Below are 26,175 nucleotides of genomic sequence, written 5' to 3'. Positions count from 1 at the left end.
CACACGACAACACTAAACATTCGAAAAAAAAAAACAAATATTCATCTAAAGGAACTAAGTCACGCATAAAACCTTCGCAACTTTGACATCTACTAAATCTTACATATACTATGTATACATATATATATGTTATATATTATATATATAGCCAATAGAACTTTTACAAGCGATACAAAGCGAGTTATACATTCGATACAAACAGACCGTTCCACCTTCGCGGATGAATGGCGACTATCAATCAATGTCTTAATGCCAGATATATATATAACATATATTTATAAGTTATTCTTTATATAAGAAAGTCAACTGTGACATATTATTCGGGATTGTGACGACGTATTGATGGGAATGTGAGGAGATTCGACCTCGGGGCCGAGAGAGTTGTATAAGTATACAATTGAGTTGTATTTTTGTATAGAAGACCCTATTTGTCCTGTTGATAACGTAATATTGGGATTATTTGATTTATATTGAAAAATTGATACAATGATTACTCGATCAGAATCTTGTACCTTTTAAATTGTGATTTTTAAACCGATTGCTACGTGTGAAAATTCTAACAATCGACTGTCCTAGGGTATTAATAAAATCAATAGTAAACGAGCAGACGGATCACCTGATAGTAAATAATCGGCGCCGCCCATGGACGTTACAAGTGCGTTGCCGGCCTTTTGGGAGTTAGGAAGGAATTTAAGGGTTGCTTAAAGGTTGGAACTCACACATTGGTACCGAGGCATGGCTCTTACACACTCAAAGATTAAAATTTAAAACCCAATAACACCTATATTTAACTGTTGACCAAACGATATTAATTTGTTTACACAAAATTATATTATTTGCGAATGCTTCACAATTGTGCCTATTGTGTAACTAGCTAAATCAACCACTAATGAGACTAATGACCATAATCCTATTAATTATATTTATTTAACTGAATATAATTTATCATCTGTAAACATTTTTATTTACAATTTATTTAGTACAGCGGACAAAAATAGGACTTACTTGCATTATACAAAATGTCTATTGTTGCTTGCCGCATTTCTTGAAAAACATTTGTATGTTTAAAACTGTGAAACTATGTGACCGTTTCCACTGATACTAAGCTATGTAGCTGTGCGAGGAAGATGCGCAGCTCGAGTATACGATGTATCGATAATAGGGAAGCCATCCATAGAACGCATGTTTCCATATAAAAACATAGCTTAGCTGAGTCCATTTCCGTCAGTGCTAAGCTATGTGTACCAACAAATATGATTGGTGGAAGTCAAACACATCCACAGCAACGTAGCATAGCATATCTCTGGTGGAAAAGCACCCTCAAAAACCAATCTGAAACCGCACACAACCACATCCGAGACACATTACCAGTTACCGTAGCGAAACCGTCATATGTCAAACATGAAAGTTTTTTCTTTCTTTTACAAAAAACCGGTTATTTCAGCCGTTGCATGATAGTGAAGCCACATTTATCATGGACCGGCTATTAATTTAGTAGACAACGTATGCGACACACGCCATGCAAGCTTTGTAGCATCATGTTTAGTTAAGGTAAAAGACATGATGTAAAAAATATATAGTTTGTTAATCTATTTTTATTTAGCTTGACCTGTTTGTTTCTTTGGGTCAAAAGTAATTGAAATTTAACCACCTTCCTGACGTTCGATTGATCTGATATTTGTTATACACTCTTATTCTTGATGACTATGCAATATAAGCCCATCAGAGCCGATTCCATAGGTAAACACGTAATTATATCATCTATAAAAAATCTATCATCTGCGAATCTGATTTCTGCACTACGAGGAAAAATAAGTTTCTATAAATAACTACAAACAAATGTGTGTGTTACCTATAATTAATGATTTACTATTAATCATCAATCAATGCATTCATCACGAGAAGCACTTCCTCCTATTTCTACCCATTCATCGATCTCTTCATACATTTGTCCACACTTTTCCTGGTACACATGAAACGATATATTGATATGGACCTTCCATTTACATTTTTGCTGGACCTCATACAGAAGTCACATATAAATCATACAAGGCGAGATAGTGTAATCTAACTATAATCTATTACGAACCGTTGGGGCGGTGCGAATCTGTAAGTTTTCCGATTAGCGAGTCCAACCCCCCACGTCCGGGCTCACCCCCTCCCCCATCCTACCCCCAAAAGCGGGGTAAACCCCCGCGGAAATTGTAAATCTTGGTGTTGGCTTCACAGAAATTTATTAACCATTATGGCTAAAGGGGAAATTGATAATTATTTTCACTGCTATCTCAAATATAGGTGGTAAATAAATAATATGGTGTGTTACGTTTTCATTTCGTGAATTATTGAAATATTTCCGAAATGCCCGTTAAGCCGGAGAAACAAAAGACAATTGTTTGCTCTACATAAATCACGGCTGTTTTTCCTGAAAGGGCAAAACTGTATTGTATAGTACGAGTACACCCCAGTTTTTAGCAGTTGTATTAATTATTTATTGCCTATTCGAGCGAACTTTGTACTTAAAACACGCTGCTTCGTAATCATGTTGAAAAAATAATTATTTTCAAATTCGAATGATGATTGAATTTCCTTTTTTGTGTCTTTGCTCTATAATGTTGTACTGGTTGACTTTATATTTCTTTAACACAAAATTGCACATTGATTAGCTTGGTAATTAAAATGTAGCTTGCCAAATTGGCATTAAGTTCACCATTATATCAATTTACATAAAATGTTAAATAAATAAATAAAGTAAATTGATTTCGTACAGTTTATTGACATTGAAGTCCTTTACCTAGTTTTGGACCTAAGTTACAAATTGTAAGAAACTTTTCAAGTTATAATGAGAAGCAAAGGCTTCGTAGAATAAGGCTTATTGTGTCAGGACATGGACAGATTGGATTTACAAAAGTCCATTACAATTTTGGAAATATAAAGAAAAGTGTTTTCTTCGCCAGCCTTCCAAACTCGCCTAGATTAAGACTTATCCCCGAAGTTTAGGCTAAAAGGGAAATATGTTTTTGGAGAAAATCAAAAAGATACATAGGTATGTAGGTAGGTAGGTATGTTTTTGTTTGTCATGTTTTTGGCTTATTCTCATTAACAACTAGGTATATGATTTTAACCATTTTAAATAAAACAGTTTAACTTCACAAAAATCTAAATATCATTAGAATGAAAATATCACCTAAACCATTTTTCTTAATTAAATCCCATTTTACCAACAAACACCAACATTAAGACAAAACCTACAATCGTATAAAAAAACCTAGCAATTAAAAAGTCTTTCGCATTAAAAATGGAAAGGGACAAATTCCCGTGCATTCGCTTCCAAGTCCGAACGTATAATTTAATCCCGGGAAAGGCCGGGATCGTCCGGGAACGCGTGCAGGTGACAACACTAGGCGGTGTAACTACGTTCTCTAATTGAAAGTGACGTTAGCATGACTAGGGATGTACTGTAGGGCTCGATAGCAATGACATTAACGGGATTGTGCGGATGTGTGAACTAAGCCTTACACTGCTACATGGTAATTGGAATTTCGTTTATTAGTTTGCGTTGTTTACATTGGTTCTGGTGGTGTGATCTCAGGTTCAATTGGAGGTTTAATTGAGTTCTTTTGTTGCTGAAGATTTCTTAAACTGTGTTTGATTTCCTGGGTGGTGATAGTTCTCTAGCATTAATCAAGGTTGCAAGTTGCTTCCAGACAATATAGAAAAACAATATAGTCAAAGTCAAAATGATTTATTCCAAATAGACCTAGAAGGCATTTTTGAAATTCAAAGCAAATATTACAACATTTAAAAAAATACAAAATATCTTTCTATTGGCCAGTCCTCTAGTGAAACTATTTTGCTTTGCGTTTTGCTCGTTCTAAAGTGTAGATTCCGATGGAGAAGAACGAGAAAAAACTTCATATGCCATAGCATTTAATGTCCTTTGGTTGGTATAATGATTTATTTATTGTAGTACTAGAATGCAATTAACCATGTGTTAAAACTAAAAGGCATAATCATATACACCTACTTTTAAAAGACACAATCATATTTTGACAATGAACACAAGTACATACTTAATTCAACCAACACACCGCCGAAACAAAACACTAACAAGAAAAATACAAAAGTAACGCTAGCAAAAACATGCTGCACACACACATACATACATATCTGTACACCGTCATATCTGTGTACGGTCAGCAGCGGCGTCATGTTTAATGTGACGTGTAAAACGAATAGTGTCGTGCGGGGGGAACGGACGACCGGTGAGAGGGGGGGGGGGTCCGATACCATGGAATAAAAATGCACTTTTCTGCGAGGTGGATGCGAGTTTTGGGTTTGTGAAAGGGGTTTTGGTCAATTTACTGAATAAATAGTAGTTAGTATCTGTAGTTGGCTTTCTGTTTTAGTTAAACTTTGGTATTGTATAGGAGAACATTCTAATTAACACATTGAACGCCGTGGTGGTCACCAGTGACCGACGTTAGCGGAGGATTTGCCTTCAACAGTTTTCTATTGGCAGTCAAAGACTTAAGACTATTTATATGGTCGCGTAATTACTGAAATAAATTAAGTAGGTATGTCTCTTGAAAGTTATATTTTCTAATTAGTACAAATGGTTTACTAGTTACTCAACACGAGTTACTTATAACAGCTTCCATCTTTACTTAATTTCCAAAAGACGAAAAGAAATCAAATCATTCAATTGCATTCCGCAATCATTAAACAACACACGACTAAAACCATTCTAATTCCACAAACGCAATTCAATTCAAAACAGATTCCAATTCAGTCCATAGTAGCGCCCCTGCACAAAGGCTGGGGTGACGAATGCGCACTGTGTCCGGTATACGGCCATCGCTCACTGCCGTCCGTCGGCCGGACGCACGGACGCACGGAGCCACGGACGCCCGGACTGCCGGACGCGCCGAAACGCCGGCCGAAATGTACGACGCCATTCCTAGTCAATAGCACGGACATTGGTCATCTTTGACACACCCTGTGTATTGTGCACGATGGGGGATTATAATGCGCCTGTCATATCTAGATGTCAATTAGATTATCTTGGTAATATTGGGCTTGTTGAAGTCAATAGGATAATGGTTGTTGGATAGGAATTTCTTCTTTTTTTTCAGAGGTTAGTGTGGAGTACCTTATTTTTGTTGACGGGGGATCCTTCAAAAGGCGTCTAGCTTTTTGGGGAAAAAACTAGGGAGTGTGGGATTTTTACCTCACTAAAACCTCCCCGGTGGCCACCATCTGCACCTAAAGGAGGCACCGGGTCCTCTTAGTAGACCAACCCTGAAGAAATATGGAGCACCTGAATGACCTTGACAGGAAAAAAAATATAATTTGATTTTCGCGCCAGTCAAAAGTCTAATAGTACGTTTTTTGAGCTCGTATCTTCACAATAGATAGTATTTATGGATACCATTACAATATTCTACAGTTAGATGTTATATTATTCGTCTAATGAATTCAAGATTTATAAAGCAGACTGTGAGGTTCCGTTGCCACGCGGAACTTCAAAAATGGACTAAACCAAAGATGTACTTTATTAACGTTAAAACAAAAGTAACTTTAGTCTAAATTGAATGTGAAAATGAACTCAAAAAGTTTAAAATTCAATTAACTAACAATTAGTCTAACTTAATTTTGAGTTTCATAATTTTATGAAAGTTTTATAAATTCCCGTTGAGTTCAAAATCCGTTGATCAACCGCCGACCTGCGGGTTACGCGATCTTATGATATGAGATGAGATGAGATGAGATTGAAAGTGGATTTCTATGGGGTTATTAAATTAAGCAAAAAATTTAGAAGTACAACTCATTATTAATAAAAAATAACTGTTTATGCTATTCAAAGCTATTATTTCCTTAAAGGCTATCGTCATTTCTCAAATGTTCTGCGGTCAACAATTTTCATTTAGGAATCATATAAAGACATCCCATCCAACCAAAAAGAGAGATTAGACAAAAATCTCAATCAAATCGCTTAACCTTAGATTCATGACAAACAAAGCATTTTTATGAGTAAAACCTGTAATTTGGACCTGCTTTCATTTATTAAAATTTATAGTAACCCGGCTAACCAAAAATCAACCTTAATGACTTTAAATATGTTCATCCACTAATTAGTGTATTCCCAGTAGAGTCTCCTCATGAAACAGTAAAGTTTCTACAACAAAGCTCTAATAATTACCCCGCAGCATACGTAGGTAGTGAAAAAAAAAACAAGCCAACAAGGTTCTGGTACCTCCGAACCTCCGGACACAACAGAGAGGATTGGAGGAGGGAAGGATGTTACGGTCCGGAAACGGCGTCGGGCGGAAGCTTGAACCCTTTGCCTCCTCCCTTTGTTTATAGAACTAGAAGTTGCCAGCTCAAGTCCAAGTGTTTAGGATTGGTTTAAGTATAGAAACGGGAGAGTAATTCGGATTGGATGTGTAATTGGGAATGGTTGTGTGATTGGTTTTAATGGGTGCTATTTTGTTACAGTTATTAGCTTACTGTATTAAACGTCAGATAATGAAGTATTTTCCAAAAAAAAAAAAAAAAAATGGAATATTATGAAACCAAAATAATGTTTACCTTTTTATTACAGTTTAGTTCCTTTAATAGTCCTCTTCAATTACGTTACAAGGTAAGAAAATATTCCAAGAATTTCTATTTACATTTCATAAACAACTAAATCAAAACGTAGATATTTATCATTTCAATTAAAGAATAGCTCTAAATGGGAGGTAGATATATTTTGACAGGCACCGCTACAACAATACATCTCGCAGATGGCGCCACCAGCGCTTTTGATATACTGTCCGTATTTCCCAGCGACAAAAGCCTTTCTCACAACTATTACGCAAAACAGGAAACGGATGTCGTTGCTGCGATGCGACCGACACCAGAATTCAGCTGTAAGGGCGGCAAATAATCCTGAAATACGCCCTTTCAGCGGTTGTTTAATGAAAAAAGTTTAAAAGAAAACGCTCGCTGTAAAGTACTTATTTTTTGGACATCAAATATTTACACAGCGACGAGTTTCTCGGGCCACTTAATAATGATCTTACTTTTTTCGGGAACATTTTTTTTGGACATGATAGAATAGACTTGTAATCGTCTTTTGTTCAGGATAATTTATTTACGTAAATATAAGATAGAGAGAGATAAAGGAGACCTATATACTTGATTTAATTTGAATATTCGCTTTATACCATTGGGAATACATGTATCAAATCTTATTGTACCTTATAGAGGGTGATTTTCTTAGTCATAAGTTAGTTTTGTCAATTTTGTATTGTGATTTTATTGCCATTATTAAAATCTTAAACACTCAATATAACTTTTCTCGATTAGCACGTAAGTCTCGAAATGAGGATTGTATATTTTCTGACATATTCTTAGACGTGATGCATTAAGATTTCTTACCACACACATACACACATACATATACACAATAAGACTGCACTTAAAATAATTTGCGATCATAAGAAAAACTATAATAACATTTGACAGTGAACAGCTATGTAATAAAAGAAGAAAGTAGTTTGTCGTCTGCTTAGCTGACAAGTTGTAGAAAAAACATGGACAAGGGGGATTATCTTAATTGTTTTTGCAGATGCCCGGGCGGGGTCGTAAGGAGATACTACGGTATATTTGTCAGCCAATTATATGGACAACTAGCTTTCTTTCGGTGTTTTGCTCGTTTAGATTTATGCTATAAGACAAATTGTGAGGATTTATTAATTGAAATTGTGTTCCTGGTTTTTTGCTTTTATTTTATGATAGCATGCGTCTTTTGTTTTTAGTACAGGTATAGGTATAATTATGCTTGACTACATCATTTTGTAATGGTGCGTCCACATTTTGATCAATATAATAAATTCGATCTAGATCTGAACGCACCCTAATGATATTTATAGTTAAATCTGGACTAATAAATAAAATTGGAATGTCTGTTTGTTATTGATATATTTGATTTTTTGTACTTTACAGTTGCACTTGAGCATAAAAGCGGTCACATTTTCAACTTATTTATAAAAGAACCGACTTAAATAACTACGAGCAGGACTTAGTAAAACCCTCCCCCTAAAATATCCAAATGTACATAAAACTAGAAATATTTCTATGTAAACTAGCCGGTTTAAGTTAACGACCAACTTGAGAACGGATAGCTTAAGTTAATACTGACTTAGGTCAAGTTATATTAAGGATGGCCGGATTTAGGAGCTCCGTTAGGAGAGTACGTCTCACTGGCCACAGTAAATACATGTGACTCTGACTTAGTTTTAAAGTCTTACATCAGTGTTACGTAATTCTATATTTACATGATACTTTAAAGTAGTAGTAATATGTATGTAGTTGAGATTTTCAAAAGCTCTTTACTATATGTATATTAAGTAAGGGATATCGTCACACTTTTTATCTCCGAAGGAGTAGGCAGAGGTACACATTACGGCACGTAATGACACTGTACAATGTACACCCACTTTTCACCACAATTATAGATACCGTGCTACTACTGCGAAATTTTCGGAAAGCCGAATAAAGCCCAGCAATACTTTGCCCAATCCGGGAATCGAGCCTGATCGAAAGTAAGAGATATTTAGTTTGTAGTTAGATTTTGTCTGCTTCTTTTCGCAATAGAATATATATACTACACTTTTGCTTCATTCTAAGTATTAGACTTATTCAAAATATTCCCATTATAGTAATGGCGACGACGTTCAAAAGTACTCCAAGGACATTATACACAAATTATTTGTTTGTAAAAGGCACTTACCTTTATAAATCTTTTGGCTTTCGTTAATAATCCTAAAGTTGTGTGTCGCGACGCTTCGGGGCCTAGGGGTACCATATCCTTTAATTTTTCCAAGCAGCTTCTTAAATGTGCTCTCCTGGAACAAAGAGAACGATTATATTAGTACAACTAGCTTTTGCCCGCGACTTCGTTCGCGTGGAATAGTGACTTCCGGCAAATTTTTGGTTTTAACCACATAGTTCCCGATCTCGCGGGATCTCTTCAAAAATGAGATGTGGAAGATATTCCAGGGAACTCTTCAAAAATCAACATAATGAGCTCTGCGTTTGAATTTAATAGATGTATACTCACTTAGGGCATTGAAAAAATAGTTTAAAAACGGACTTAAACTAACTTAAAACTAAAGAAAGCTACGAATTACGAATTTATAACAATTAAAAAAGAAACTATATTACAACCTATCCTCTATGCTATAATAACCAAGCTTAAACTAAATAATTTAAAAGAAACGACTTAAATCTAATCTAATTAATTTATAAATTAGACTTACAATTTTATTAAAAAAACTAACTACAGTAACTACTAATAATCGATATCAAACTAAACCTACGTTAAATAGTTTAACCAAAAAACCAGGAAAACCCAACAAATAAACTTATTAATTGACAAATACAACGAAACCAATTTAGAATATACGAAACAGCAGGACCACTACAGACAAATAATCATACGACTGATAATACACTTTTTCTACGATAGTACCGAAGCGCTCGGCCGATACCCAACCAAATGAATGTAACGAAACCATAGCGCGATCTGCTATGGTTTCGTTCCGTTCGGGCATTTTCTTTGTACTAAAAGTTTAATTATATTGATATTATTTTTTTCATACCTTTTTACTATTTATTTACTTTTTTATGAATTAAAACAATAACATGAACCGAAGTCGTGTAACGATCGACATAGAATTATCTATACTCCGTTAGAGCATTTTCTTTGTACTAAATGTTTTATTATATTGATATTATTTTTTTCATACCTTTTTACTATTTATTTAATTTTTTTCGATGAATTAAAACAATAACATGAACCGAAGTCGTGTAACGATCGACATAGAATTATTTATAAATAATTTATTTCTTATTTTTATTTTTTGATTTTTGAAATAAAAATATATCTATGTCCTTTCTAAGGTTCTAAACCAAATTTCAACCAAATCCGTCAAATAGTTGCGGAGATTAATGGTATAAGCATAGAATGTTCGACGTGATTCTTTAATTTGACATAACTTTTTTATTTATGAACCGATTGACATGAAACAAACACTAAATGTAAATTTAAGCATCCCACAATATATTCGTGAAAACCGCATCCAACTCGGATCAGCCGTTTCTGAGATTAGCGCGCACAGACGAACAGACAAACAGACAAACAGACAAACAGACAAACAGACAAAAAAAAAGTTAATTACATTTTTGGGTTCGACATCGACATAACAATAACCCCTGCTATTTTTTTTATTTTTATTTTCAATGTACAGACAGCACTTTTCTACGATTTTATTATATGTATAGATGTTTTAATACTTTAGATACTTATTACTAAACAGGAGAAAAAAGTTAGGTAAATGACAACATTATATCACTTCTTTTATTTGTGTTCGGTAACAACGTGGCACCCACTTTTAGCCAATTTTATTAACCGACTTTCCAAAAAGGAGGAGGTTCTCAATTCGGTCGGTATATTTTTTTAAGAGTCAATTCCAGATTCCTTGCAACTATGAGAATTTTCGAAAAAACAAAAAGATATAACTTTTTATCTCACGGGAACGAGAGTGAAGCCTGTGGCAGAAGCTAGTCAAATATATATCTTCCTCTAATAAAGCAAACACAAACAATATTTAGGGATTACATAATATTAATTAGTTATACACCGTACATGTTCACATTTATCGTCGACTTTTCCGCTTACCTAACGATACGTATTTATTTATTAGGGTGATTTTCCAACAGAGATGTTTTATGTTTACTATACGTTGTGGTGGATGCATTTGACTTCCACCAATCATATTCATTGGTAAACATAGCTTAGCACTGGTGGAAACGGGTTCAATTAAGATATGTTTCTTATGTATGGAAAGATGTGTGCTATGTATGTGTGCTTTGCGGCAGTATATTTTCGTAGCACATCCTACTCGCACCGCTACATAGCATAGTAACAATAAAAACGGTTGTATGTAACCGTTTTTATTGTCTCTTATTTCTCAACTTAGCTATTCGCAGCATAACTACATAGCACATCACTATTAGGAAATCACCCTAAAATCAATAAACAATATCTCAATATCTAACACACGAATTAAATATATACCTACGTTATTACATTTCATATAACATAAACAGTACAGAATCCGAGCGATTCTCACATAATTCTCTCGCAGTACTTAATAGTGCTCATACATGATAATACAAGGCAGTTATATTTCAGCCACTAAGAGCGTATTACATTACAGTTACGGTCGTTTTCACGTCTCAGCGTATACGTAATACGTTCGCTTTGGCGAAATTTGCGACTTCGTTGCTGCTACTATTTGTTTTTTCGTGTATTCGAGTTGGGTTATCACTTTTGTGTAAGATTTAAATGTCCATGTGGGTTCGTAAGTTGTGTTTTTATAATAGCAGTTTTTGTATTTTACTTAGAGAAAGCTTAATATTGAACTCAATGGTGTGCTATTGGAGATTTTTTAAGACGAGGGAAACCTTCATAAGGCGCCTAGCTTTCTGGGGATAAACGACTAGGATGTGTGTGATTTTTAGGAGAAGAATATACCTGTGTTCAGTAGTGGACAAAATCGAGATGCCAAATTATTGACAACTTCTGTGCATAACTCGATTCTCACATTAACTATCAGACGCAAAAATATGTTTTAAATTGAGCTGTTGCGTCAGATATACTCATTGGCATCAAAACACTTAGTAAAAATCTCAGAATATTATTAAAAAACATACAGCTTTCGAGTTGATTTCGAGTTCCAAGCGTAGTGTTAACAAATAAGCTTTGTTAGGAGTAGGTCGGCCGGCCGCGCGTGCCGTGGAACCGACTCGGCTCGGCTTTGAACCTCACTCACTAATTTCCTACAATGATATGTACCAACAATTATTTTTGTTTTATTATTTCGCATTGTTGCTTGCCTTTGTAAAGGAATTTTATTGGAATTGTTAGTCTGTTTGTTTGTCAGTACCTTGTAGTTAGTTTCTAGCGTCTGTCAACGGCTTCGCTGGCGTTCTCGTGGGATAAAAAGTATCCTATCACTCAAGTCAGCTTATACCTTTTCTGTATACCAAATTTCATAAAAATCCGTTCAGTAGTTTCAGCGCGATTGCCGGATAAACATACAAACAAAGAAACTTTAATATTTATTATATTAGTGTGAAAGTTATATCGAATGGAGGATTGGAATTAATACTGCTTTTGCAAAATTAACAATTAGACAATTTTACCAAAGGTATTTATGTAACATACACATAACAATCGTAAATAAGACATTATCAGGATTGAAAAAGTCTATCTTAATAAGTGGTTGTACACAAACTTGTTTTATTTCAACGTGACCTCTTACTGTCACCGCTACCTGGCTACAAATTAGTTTTATCTCCTCGCTAACTTACTAACGTTATTATTTTTCCTTCTCACAAATAACACAGCAATAAATTTACAATTTTCTAAGAATAACCGTATAAGATTTTACGAGGGTAGATAGAAGGTGAGGTATAATTACATAATATAGTATATCTGCTATATCTATAGCATGCGGGCGTTATCGAGGACAGCGCCTGCGACAAAATTAATGGCAACAAATACCAAGATAATATTTTTGGGAACATAAATCGGTGATATTTAAGCTTTATCTACGGATTAACGGCTATTGAAACTGTTTTACTATGTGCGTTATATTTGGGCAATTAAGACTGAAATTGTTTGGTGTTTTTTTTGAAATTGGTCACTGGTTACTTTTTTATTATAGTCTGTATTTATAATTGATTTGGGAATTTAGTTTTTATCGCTTTTAAATCACTACTCCTTAGCATACCTATGTGTAAAGCTACCTTATGCTGATAAGCATTTGACACTCAGGATTTTTTTAAGTGATGCTTCACACTTGCCTTTTTCTCTTGTGTCGGGGGTGCGTTTGGAAACATACAATTTCACATCCACATATAGTTCTTATTTGATAATTTTACCACGATAGCTTAGATTATAATGGCAAAGAGGCTTAACGTTCGTATGTAGGTGGAATTAAAAATACATTAGGCTTCATGAAAATAATATAATGGGCACTGAAAATAGGTTTCAGTATGTAATGATGTTAGTACAGTTAAAACATAATTTAGTACTGAATAATTTATGCGTGCTTTTTTTAAATTATGCCAGTTGGCTGGGAATTTTTAAGAATAAAATATAAATTTTCTTTTTCATACGAAAAAGTAATTTGTGACATAATATTATGTATTAGGCAATTTACATTAAATAGATAAAGAGAATTTGATAAAGTTGAAATATGAAAATCAAGAAAAGTTGAAATATGAAAATAAAAGGTGAGAGAAAGAGTAGCATAGATGAAATGATTTCAAAAACATTTCGATGATACATATGTTATTTTTTCCTCTACACGAGAAGCGAAACCAAGGTGTCGCTTAAGAATTTCCTACATATTTGATCAGATAAAAAGGTTTCATAGTCTTTTAGTCTTTACTTAAAATTAAGTTTGACTTATCAAAGTTCAATAGAGGACAGACAGACAGATTCAATCACCCCACTTGAATGCAGTTGCAGTAAATGCAAATTGCTGGGGAGTAACTCCTTCCGGTCGGATATTGGAGGCCGCGCGGACAGGTACCAACGCACAGACATACGAAGTCATTATTTTATAATGAATCGGATTTTTTCCTAAGTTAATGAGTTTCATATATCGACGCTGGAAAGGCAAAATGTATTAACCGCCATTATATGAATTGTTCAGTAGAGCGATTTGAAGTTTCAAATTTAGCAAAAAAATTCATAACTAATTAATTACTGAAGCTTTTTCATTGAAAACCAAAATAGTTATTACGAATAACGTTTACTATGAAATGTAATAATAGAAAATAATCTAGGTGTCTTCGTGTCCAAGATTTTGGAGTTAATACAACGCAGGCCCATAATCTTCGTTAGGTAAAATTGACTTAAGTCAGTTAACCATACTCACCGTGTCCAGGTAAAACATGTTTTAACGAACAAAAAGCTGCATAAAATGAGCTAGAAAAAATGTGTTATATTCTATAGGAAATTGACTTATGTGTAGATTTTATAATAATTGCCAATCTGTAAAATGTTTTATTGCGTTATTTTTTAGAAAAATGGAAAGGTAAAGGGTTTTAAAACCAATCTAGTTGTAAATTTAAGCAGATATAAATGACTTATCAATAGTTTGTTACTATCATGTACGCTTTATGAGCCAAAGTAAAAAAAATGAATGGATTTAAAACAAAAAAATATACGAAAAAGTCTAAAATCACCGGTGTATTAACCGCCATCAAAATGCTCATATTAAGGCGTGACATATACCATTCGAAAGAGAAAAATCAGGCGATTCCAACGGTATATATAACTCATTTTCGACCAAAGTGGCGCTTAATACATTTTGCCTTTCCAGCGTCGATATGATAAGTGACGTTCTGTCTTTAATGTTTTTAGGATAAAGGAACACATATGCAACTTAACAACTACTTTTTACCGACGTCAAAAAAAGAAGGACGTACTATGTTCGGATATGTTTTGTAAATTTTTTACTAGGTTGCGTTACTAGTCCCATATCAGAAAGAATTCTTGCCGAAAAGACACTTATTTTATTTTGCCTAACGCAAGAAACAAATCAGATACCTTTTGCTTGCAGCCCTTAACATTCATCTTCTCCCTACCACACTCTCTGTACATTCTTTTTTCTCCTATTAAAAGACGACTTTTGTTAGTTACCTAGCTTACAAACCAATAAACAAACAAAAATACATAAAAAAGCAACAATTACTTAAAGCTTGCATTATACTTATATCTTCAGTTCCAACCCCTCGCGAACAAGAAAGGCATCGCGTGGCTATTCCGAACAATATCTTAACACATTGTTATCAAGCGATATAGCTGAATGTTTACGACACCATAAATTACTTTATTTAGCTTACTGGCAACCCAGTCACTTGGTTTACTGGCCTGTGGTTGGTTGAATTAGAATTTTGGGTATGCGATTATTTTGGTATGGCTACACTGGGTCGTTTTTAACGAGCTTCGGACCGTGAGTTTTCAGATATATAGATTTCAGACGAATTTATGTTCAAGGTATAAAGTAATATCATATTTATTTCTATTTACAGTATGTACCTTCTACACTTACAACACACATTGAAGAACAAATTATATTGTTTTTCATTGTGCAAGTGTGTCAATAATTAATTTGTCAGTGTGATGGTGAGTAGGTGAATTCTATGTGACCTTGGTCTATCTTCTAGTTTAAAGCGGATTTTAAAGGTTAGTTTAGGTACGTACATAGTAGAAGCTTACATTAAGCCATCAGGGAAACAATTCACTAAAACATCTTAGTACATTGTTATCAACACGATATGCCGAGCACGGAAACTTTACGACATCGTAAATTACTTACGAGTCGAAAACTCGTAAAAAAGTCGTCAAGCCGAAATTGGACGTACTCTACTATGATAATGTTGGACAAACGCCGTAATTACGGGACACAGCCACCGTAAATGCTTAAGGGTGCGTGCAAACGACGCGTTTTTTTAAACCGCGACGACGCACCTGCGACTGTTTTGTTTATGGGCAAAATGGCGGATCATCTGTGGAGCGAATTTATTCGTGTGCTGTTTTTCGTGTCCCTTTCACCAGCACAAAATGGCACACGAATAAATTCTCTCTCTCATTTAAATGTAGCTACTTTTTGAGTATCATTGAAAAATATGATTCTACATACATACATACATAACTTCACGCCTGTCTCCAATTGCCACGAAACTTACATATCTCTTCTCTATCAAAAGTCATCTTTTCATGCATGCTCGTCTATTAAGGGTACTTTTAATTTGGCCTATCTTTAACATATCGATTAGATGGTCGATATACCTACATCCATCAAGGGCGCCCTCTACCGACTGTCTCAATATTTATTATGCAAAAACTCATACAATTTCCCAAACATCTCATGCAAGTTCCTAACCAATTTATCATAAACCATTTCATTTTCAAACTTAAGTGCGTAATATTTTTTATTGCCACACTTATATTTAGTTTCTACATATAAAAAATGTCAATGAAACCTCAGCCTAACCACGAGGAAGGTTCCAGAAATAATTTCCACCAACTATTAAACATTAGTGGAGCCGACAGTTTATCGCTGGCTAACAGATAAAACCAGTACATATAACGTTAAGTACTGCATTATCAAGACTATGTACAGAGTCAATAAAGAATACTTTTATAGCTTACTTACTAGATCCTGGTTTTGCTCATATTTTTATTAATTAATTAATAATGTCCGGAACCATTGGTCCGATTTGAATGATTCTTTCGTGTTGACAACGCAATGTAACGTCACGCTTTTTATCCCTAAAGGGGTAGTGCAACTGTTCATTACCGCACGTAATGCTATTGTGCAATGTACACCCACTTTTCACCATTTGTATTATACCGGGCATAATTCCAGACTCCGTGCTACTACTGAGAAATTTTCGGACAACCGAAAAAAGCCCAGCAATACTTTGCCCGTCTCGGCAATTGAACCCGAGATCCCTTGCCCGGTAGTCACACTTGCGACCACTCGACCAACGAGACAGTCTATAGGTTTGTGCATTGCATTCATCGAGGATAGCTATAGGTTATAAAACATCACGCGATAACCAAAAGGAACTAAGCAGAGTGGGTGAAACCGCGCGGAAGTAGCTAGTCTATTAATAAATAAATCTATTACTTTGCTTAATTTGAAGCTACTATAAAATAGTAATAAAAATGCTTTCCGTAATATTAACTATTAGCAAGAACTTTTCTATTAACTGTAGCGTTAACTGGCGCTGAAATTTCTTTCTTTATATATTTTTGTCGCGTCGATAACTACCTTCAGGTTTATAACTTTTTTTATTATCAACAGCCAGTATTATAGTTAAGTGTTTTTCTTGTTGAGTAGTAGTATACAGCTCGTACTGGTGGCAAATGGTGTTTTTTTTTTCAAAATTAACATTTAATATCAAAGTCAAGATTATGTATATGTAGGAGCATTTAATTAATTAATGTAGGTATATGTTAGTGACCGTAATTTGTACCTATGCGGGGTTCATAGTATAGTATTAAATGCAACATTACACCTATCATCCCCGACGGTGTAGGCAGAGGCGCACATTACAGCACGTAACGCCATTAGAAGAAGCCCAGTAATACTTTGCCCGACCCGAGAATCTAACCCGAACACTTATGACCATCGATCAACGAAGCATCCGTATCAAATACAATTTAAACTAATATTATTCAAATGATTAAGTTTTGTTTAATCCAATTCCCTATATACATATACATGTTGTTCGAAAAACTTATAGTAACATAACTCTCCACCCTGTAGATGTCGTATCCGTGTCGTGGTCGTGTCGTATCGTTACAAATGTCGTCGTTATCGTGATTGCTAGCTTCTGTCCGTCCATATTTCGTTGTCACAAGAAACTACTAAAGAAAACCAAATAAAAACTTACTTACACTATATATTTTTTTATTTGTTTTTCTGTCAATGATTTTTTTATGTGTTTTCGTGATGAATGAAATGTAAGGAGCAAGTATCTGAGTGTTTCTTTATATTGTTTATTTTTTATGTTACAAAACAAACATCGTAGTTTGTTTCAGGGCTTGTTGTTAGAGACGATACATATTTGAAGGCTAAATAAATATTTTAGGAACATTTATAGTGTACTTTTAACTCAATAATAATATAAAACACTATTTGTCAATAAATATACTCATAACAATAATTAAATATCATTAGAAAACTATTCATTGTAAAACATCTAGTCCGTAGCATTACATCAGCTACGGGCTACGATTATCGCTACGATTGCCGTAGCCGATAATCGTAGCCGGCGTAGCTCGCGCGCGCCATATTATTCAATAATTACGTTACCGCGCCGCCCTGCGTAGCGCCGTCGGCTACGAAGCGCTACGAAGCTAGGTTGCTACGAGCTACGAGCCAAAATGTTGGTAACAAATATTTACATGTTATTTTGAAGTAGAATTCTGTTTAGCATTTTTTTACTACTGAGATTTTAGCTGGGTCAGTAAATAATAGAATTTTCGTCTGTAAAACTATGCAAAAAAGACATCATAACATCATAATTGTCACACACATAAAATAAAAAATGATAGACAGTCATTTTCAATATTCATATTTATCATTTAATAAAAGCTAACCGCTCTACCTTGACTCCCACACATCCCCGTCCACGAAAACAGCGCAATCATTCCCTAAAATTCCTGTTATTTATCACTAACAATAAAAGGGAAATTACTTTCCCTGAACGCACGCGTCGGTGTGATACACGGTCGTAATAGACCGCCCGCGGCCGCATTCACACCGTCACGAATCAATGTTCAATCAATCATGCTCGCTCGGAACGATAATGTCGCCGTGTGAATAATCGTTCTTCACTTTATCGTTTAAAGTTAAGTGATTTTTAAAAGGTTTACGTTAGCTTACGGCCGGCGCCGGCGCGAGATTGGGATTTTATTAGCAATTTTTATTAATTTTTCTATTTAGGTGTTATTTGGATTGGATAGAAGAAGATTTTGTAGTAATTTCTTGATTGAATGGTTATTTTATATTTCATTGAAATTAACTTGTTAATGATTTGAAAGTGCCTGTATGATTGATATCAAAGATTTGATTTTTAGTTTTTATTTAGCGTTGACTTATTATAGGATTTAAATTAACGTTTACAGCTCAGAACAATTTCATCGATAATAACAAGAGACTAAAATTTACTTTAGACAAAGTAAGTACCTCTGCCTATCCCCTCAGAAGCAACAGTCGTTCAAAAAGTGAGTGCACCACCTGCTTCATCAATATTTCAGTTGTTTTAAAATTAGTAATGTAACGAACAAAGTTGAGGCAGTTTCTATATTTTTTTATCCCATCGTATAATACATTCAGTCCCCCCCACACGTTAGGTCCCAGGTGATAGGGGGCGAGTCTATACCAATTTATCGGGAACCCAGTTTTTTAAACCAACAAAATCCAATTATACTTTCATCCAACTGGGGATTCCATGTTTGTGTGGCTCCAATGTTCGTATGTATGTAAAAATGTAGCTATTACATTGTTGCTAGGGTATAATTACCATTTTAATTTGTGTTATCGATATTGTTTTTCTGCGTAAGTTGCCGGATTTTTCTAGTAAAAAAATAAGTTATTTTGTTGCTAAGTAAAATGTGATTTTTTATACATATTGAGTAGTTGCCCGAAGGCTTACCTACATAATTATGTCGTACATGGCTACTAAAAAGAACTTTATTAATTTTCAGTTACCAAGCAAAATTGTACAATGTCATTATTACATAAAAAACAAAAAATAAAACATTTAATCCAACATAATAACGGCAGAAAGAGCAACATAAAACTTAATAAACTTTTGTTTATTTATTTATTTTTTACATAAATGTTTTTGTAAACAATGTTTCGGTGAAAAATGAGACGCGTAGTTGTGTGGGCTCGTGTCTAAATTATGTAGGTAGGTAAATAGTCCATTTTGGAAACAAAAAGGCGAGGGAGGGTCAAGCGGTAATGGAGCTCGAATGACCACCACCGGCCTTTTAAACAGTGTACCACTACACACCACTGTATATGCAAAAAGTTTTGTACTATGAACAAAATGGGATTTTTCTGCATAATAAAGAATTGTAGAGGCATGAAAATATTTCAATTTCACGCACGGTTATCAGGGTGAATATTTAGTAAAAGAACATCGTCTATTTTATTTATTTATTTATTTATATATGCTTTATTGTACACATTTAAGTAGGCTTTAAGTAGTATGCGTACAATGGGCGGTCTTATCACATAATGGGCATTTCTTCTAGACAACCTTTGGAAGGAATATTTATATAAAAAACCAGGTAAGTTATGTGCACAAAAAAAAAATAAAAAGTAGTTTACAGAGCAACTATAAAATAAATATAATACACCAGTAATATATTAAAGTATAATATCAGAAGAGTAGGAAGAATAAGACAAAAAGTATAATATTCAACAGTTATTTAAAGACAAGTTCCTAAAACTAGTTCCAAAACCCTTCCAGCATCATTAACACACTCGACTAACAAAACAAACGAAATCTATAAATAAACCCCTAACTTGCAGAAGCCAAACAAGTACACCAACAAATGAGAAAACAACTCGCATTTATAAAAGGGAACAATAAGAAAAAAGGAGACATTCATAATTTATCATCTACCTGTAACAAATTCTCGAACGAAAACCCGAATAGCGTAACACGGCAACTTGCCAAAACCGGACCCGGCGCGGCACCACCGTTTCGGCTGCGTACCCCGAAAACACGTATGTTCTGATGTCCACCATATCTCGCGAACTCCGTCCAACCCAATCTGTATGCAAAACGTCCCAGAGGGTGGGGGATCTCATTTCCTCCCCCCTCTAACCCCCGGGCACGTCCGTCGGTCTAACTGACCCACCCCGGGCTGTCAAAAGATGGATGAATTTGAAAGAAACTTGCGCCCTAAAGCTATGCTAGGGTTGTCTGTTGACCAGATGTGCTAGTATTTACACGTCTTACACAAAAGATAGAGTAAGCACGAGTTGATGACTTATTTTTCGCTATTCGGACACAGTTTAATGTAGTGCAAACTTGGATTTTTAAGTAAATATTCCAATTCCGTGTTATTATTTTGATTCTTTTAACCAATTTTAATCGATATTCAAGCAAATTCAGACCTCAACCATGTTGCTTTTATTAAGGTAGCTACTATTTCGTAAAAACTGTTGAAAATTAGCATAAACGGGCAGCCCTAACCGTCCACAGGATCGTCACGTTAGGGTTAAGCATATCTTAACATTTTTGCACGGCCGACTTCGCTTTGATTTATTTTTTATATCTTCATTGTGACCCTCGCGTGGAACGTTATTCCTACCCTTTTATTCCTGCTCTCGGATGATTTATAATCCTCCGTGTAATTTTAGATAATCTTGTAAATGCCTCAGACAGAAAAAATGGGAAAAATGCTAAACTATACATTCACGGCTTTTTGTTTTTTTTATTCGATACGTGGGTGAATCGAGTGGACGGATCATATGATGGTCCACAGAGAGAGAGAGAGAGAGAGAAATTTTTAACATTATATTTTTGGAAAGAGTAACGATTGGAGATTTTTGCTCGTTCTTCTCTGGAACGAGCGCCTAGTTTCACTAACAAACAGACTGACACTATTATTAATATCTTAATTTCTTGACATTACAAAAGTAGGGATATTTTCAACACAAGAGAGTTACAACGTGATGAAGTTTTACTCTGGTTTCTTGTACTTTTTTAATAAAATCCATCCAATCTATATTCGAACTAAAACAACAGAAAGAAGCAATTATCTGAAGCAGTTCATTCCTTCGAACATTCCAAAGAAAATAAATTGATTACGTTAAAATATTGAATACTAATTAGTTTGTAGTCAAATACTCAGTTAAACTTCCTGTTAATACTCCAAGTTTAATTTAAACCGTAGTTTAATCAATGCTGGTATTCGTTTAATGTTTAATGAAATTTGCTATCGATATAACTTGATTTAATCTAGGTAGTTGTTTGATTGGAGTAGGTTTAATTAGGATTTTGTATTGCTGTAGTTAGATTACCCATTTTTTTTAAGATATAAGCCGGTAAACTAGCATACGTTCTAGCAAACGGAAACCCGTCACACCAGAAGCGTTACAAGTGCGTTGCTGGCCTTTTGGGGTTAGGAATTTAAGGGTTATTGGGGAATCGGGGATTGGGAAGGGAGGGGGGGGTAATTGAGCTTTCGGTAATCTCACTCACACAACGAAATACAACTGTTTCACTTCAGTTTTCTGTGAGGCCGTGGTATCACTCCGGTTTTGTACTATGAACAAAGCACACTAGAAATGTCTAAAAACTGTCAAAATTTTCAAAAATCCAATCGACACATGAAACAAGCCTACAAAATACGCCATTTTTAAAAACAAACCCCATTCTAAAAGGTACAGGGTGTACAAAAAAAAAGATGTACACGGTGTTATATTTTTCCGGGGATCACCGTCGCGACATGTGTCAATTGTAAGGGTCACAGTTCACTATGACAGCGTGACATGGAACATCATACGCGCGGCAATGACTCGCTTGTTCCAAACTCTTTTGTTTCAATCCATGTTCATATTTCAAATATGAAGGCCTTTGAATACAATTTTACGCTGATATGCCACGGCAGGGGTGGCATGCATGAAGTTAAAATTGACTGAGTAATACTCATGGTGGGAGCGGTACTCAATTTTAAGTTGGGTATTGGTTTCATGTTTTTTTTTGTTGTTGTCAGTCTCACTTATATCTTTATCAGTGAAATGAAAGAGGATGATTTTAATGATATTGTCAAATTGTTTTTTTTTTGTTGTGTGGTGAGTAAAATAAATCTTATAATATGACCGTTTGCAGAGTTTCATATGTTTATTTACTAGCTATGTATAACTTATAACACGTTAGAACACGTTAACCGCCTCGTCGTCCGATGCTTAGCGGAGGATCTGCCTTCAACAGTTTTCATTTGGCAGTTAATGCTTTAAACAGCGTTTGCGCATTTATTATTATCTCTTATATTATTCTCATTATCATACCATATCATCCGATTACATTTATGACTTAAAATTAAGATTCTCATGGCATCCCAATTTCAAAATAAAAAGCACTCTAATCCATCAACAGTAGAGTCCATTTCAAGTTAACAACAAAGTTGGTCGGTGTCTCTATTTGTTTACCCTACAAGGTTACACTGCAGTGAGCATCAAACATTAACGTTCACACGTTTGAATGTCCGTCGTACGAAGAAATACGATAGTTTAGACGCTCGGAATATAGGTGGCGCTGTAATACATTCCGTGATCAGATAACTGATGGCTTACATACATCATTCATGAAGGTTTCAGGGCGGACTTTGAAGTCAGCGAGATACTTCTATTGTGATGACTCGGGAAGAGGTGCTAGAGCCTGTGATAGTGTGATTTAGATAACATAAAATCATGCCCGATATTCTGAGAGGACATAGGTAGTGCCATTCTAATGGGCAAGTCCATTGTTTATAAAGGCAAATTGGTGATGCATACATTTTATCTACTATTGTCGAAATTATCTTCAAAATAAGGTACGTTTCTGTTTCGTTTTTAATCATCATCATCCTTAACAGCTTATCAGTGGCCACTGTTGTCAAAAAGCCTCTTCTCGCACGGAGGAGGTTTGAGTATTAATCACCATACTTGATCAATGCGGGTTGACGATTATAAACTTATAATCAAAAACTATAAGCCCAGGTTGCCTCACCATATGTTTTATTTCACCGTTTGTCAGCGGTGTCTAAATTATATTAGAAAGTAGATTTATAACTCACATTGGTACTTGTCGTTGGTAAGTTTAGTAGCCACCCTCGTGCATGAGAAATGAACGTCTTATAAGCTTCTGGGCCACCACGACAACTTTCGTTTCGTTTTTACTTAGTGTAAAATTACTTAATTTCAACACTCTTTTAATTCAGATTCAAAATGATAATAAAGCAGGTACTTTATATGCCTCATCCTCATCCTAAACACAGAATAAATAAGATAAATCGCAGTATTCATGGCCACATCCACCGCGTTAAACTAACGCATGACATTGGGATGCAAACGATAGGGCTCAGTGCTCGTTTCAAAATAACACCCTTTGTCAAATGTATGGTTTGGAATGACAGTTTTATTGTACTTACACGTGTCTGATATATATAATATACTACCTATAAAGATATATGGGTTGTAAAACTTGTATTAACAGTATAACTGCCGTACTCAAAGTCGTTTAATGATAACTTAATCTATTTATTAATAACGATTTTGTTTCGAAAACAAATGCTAAGGACTGGGTTAAGTATTTTACTATTAAATTACTCTGAGTAAGGCGGTAAGAAACTTAAAAATAAATATCAATTTGAGTTGTAGCAATGAAAGTGCTTCTGGAAATAAAAAGGGGTATAAGGTTCGATTTCCGGGTTCGGCATTATGCGATTTTTAGGATTTTTCGATATTATAGGCACAAAAGCAGAGTCTAGGATTGTGTCCGGTATATGGCAATAGGCTCACCTATTACAACATGAGACGCATTATGTAACTGGCGAAAAGTTAGTGTTACGTTGTTTAGGAGCATCTCTGCTTACCCCTTCAGGGATTACAAAGCGTGACATTAATTACGTATTTTCATCCAAACATGCCTTAACAATAAAACTGCTAAAAGTTATAAACTTTTCTCTTCCTTTCTATTTAATATTCCATCATAAATTCTACATTTACAACATCTCTACCTACCTTACTTTAGACTGAAGTTAGCAGGATAACGAGTGAACTAAGAGCTTTGTTAACTGTTAACTTGTTAACTCATCATGTTTTTGCTGCAGGACTTAACTGTAAGTTTAGCTTATGGAGTTTTGTTTTTAATTTATATTCTAGACTAATAAATAAAATTGGAGTGTCTGTTTGTAGTATTAAAATAACCGCTTTTACCATACATGCGATACATGCACCAAAATCACATTTTGAACATTTTTGTCTATCTGTCTGTTTGTTTGTTCCAGCTAATCTCTGAAATGGATGGACCGATTTTTACGCGACTTTTATTGGTAGGTAGCCGATGTACTAAGGAGGAACTCAGGCTTACTTTCATTTAAAACAAATATTTTATTTTAGAATAATTTTAAAATCCAAAATTCTGTCTGAAGTAATTATTCTACGCGGACGAAGTCGCGAGCTACAGCTAGTTCTAAATATAAAGGTTTTGTTAACTTTGCACTTAGCAGTTAATTAATAGTTTAACAGTTAAAATTGAAAAGTTTAATGGACGGTTTTACGTGCAGATGATGAGCTGTGGATGTGAACTAAATCGTACGGTCGAGTAAGGTCGGTACCTATTGTAACTTTACTATAATAAAAATAATATAGGAAGGTTGATATTGTGCTAGGTATGTGGTAAATTCTTGGTAGGTGGTATTATGAACATAACGATTAGAAAATTAAAAATACGTCGTGTAACATCTATATCGCGTACTTTTTGTCTTTTTTTATTAAGCTGGAAATTCATCCAATGACTTCTCCCGCCTTGGGCGAGTCTCTTACTGACTAAAAACCGCCGCCTTCCTACTCCTGCTTTTTAACCGGAGCCCCGGTAAACCCGCTAGGTCGTCCGCACCTATTATAGTTTCTTTAAGGTTTTGTAATTTAGACATTTCTTTTTATTTACTTAGGCATTATCGGTAACATCTAAATCAACTTCGACAACGGTCTATTATTTCTCTATTTTATTATGTATTCTCATTATTTGTACCTTCCATAATAGAATACGATCCAAATAAATATATTTAATAACCCAATACGTTGGAGTATCGGTACAAAAACAATTGGGACACAATAAGTTGTCTTTTTTCATATTTTTCGTATTGTTTTCGTGATTATTCCCGCAGTTGCCATGTAATCCTATAATAATAAGTACAACGTATGAGTAGGTTGATAACTGTTTTGTATCAATTTAGGGTTCTGTACGAATAATTATGTATCGTATAGTATTATTGCGTCTTTTTATCCACGAAGGGATAGGCAGAGGTACACATTACGGCACGTAATGCCACTGTATAATGTACACACACTCACTTTTTAACATTTCTGTGATAAATCCCACGTAAGAGGGTGAGTCAATCACGCTGAAACTACTGAACGGATTTTGATAAAAATTCGTATACAGATAAGGTATGAGCTGACTTGGGTGGTACTTTCTATCACATGGGAAAGCGGGCGAAGCCGCTTCACGTGTTTAAAATCACGGAATCATAAAATTGTTTTGACACAAATGAAAGAAAATAACTAAACCTGGATTCTTTGTTACCAAACTACGGAACGTTTGTTACCAAAATACATAATACAAAAATGAAATACATACTTGTCGTAACTATTGTTTATACGAACAAATAATTCTTCGGAAACTGTAATACTATAGTATAAGAGGATAATTACCAGCTTGTTATTTGATTTATAAAAGCCAATTAATGATACGATCCTCATTACTATCGGTAATGAGATATATCGTGTTATTGTTATTGTTCTT

General features: G+C 34.8%; 1 protein-coding gene across 2 annotated transcripts in view; it reads right to left on the bottom strand.

Annotated features, from left to right (window-relative positions):
• The window catches only part of LOC118276468 (max dimerization protein 4), a 257,881-nt gene that overhangs the window by 34,603 nt on the left and 197,103 nt on the right, over nt 1-26,175 (bottom strand). For both annotated transcript variants that reach the window (XM_050707317.1, XM_050707315.1), the window contains exon 4: nt 8,777-8,891. In XM_050707317.1, the coding sequence (XP_050563274.1) occupies nt 8,777-8,891 (115 nt within the window). The remainder of the gene's footprint in view (nt 1-8,776; nt 8,892-26,175) is intronic.

The sequence above is a fragment of the Spodoptera frugiperda genome, chromosome 31 (assembly GCF_023101765.2).
Source record: "Spodoptera frugiperda isolate SF20-4 chromosome 31, AGI-APGP_CSIRO_Sfru_2.0, whole genome shotgun sequence".
NCBI lineage: Eukaryota > Metazoa > Arthropoda > Insecta > Lepidoptera > Noctuidae > Spodoptera > Spodoptera frugiperda.
Note: the sequence above shows the minus strand (reverse complement) of the source record. Positions and strands in the feature narration are given on the sequence as shown.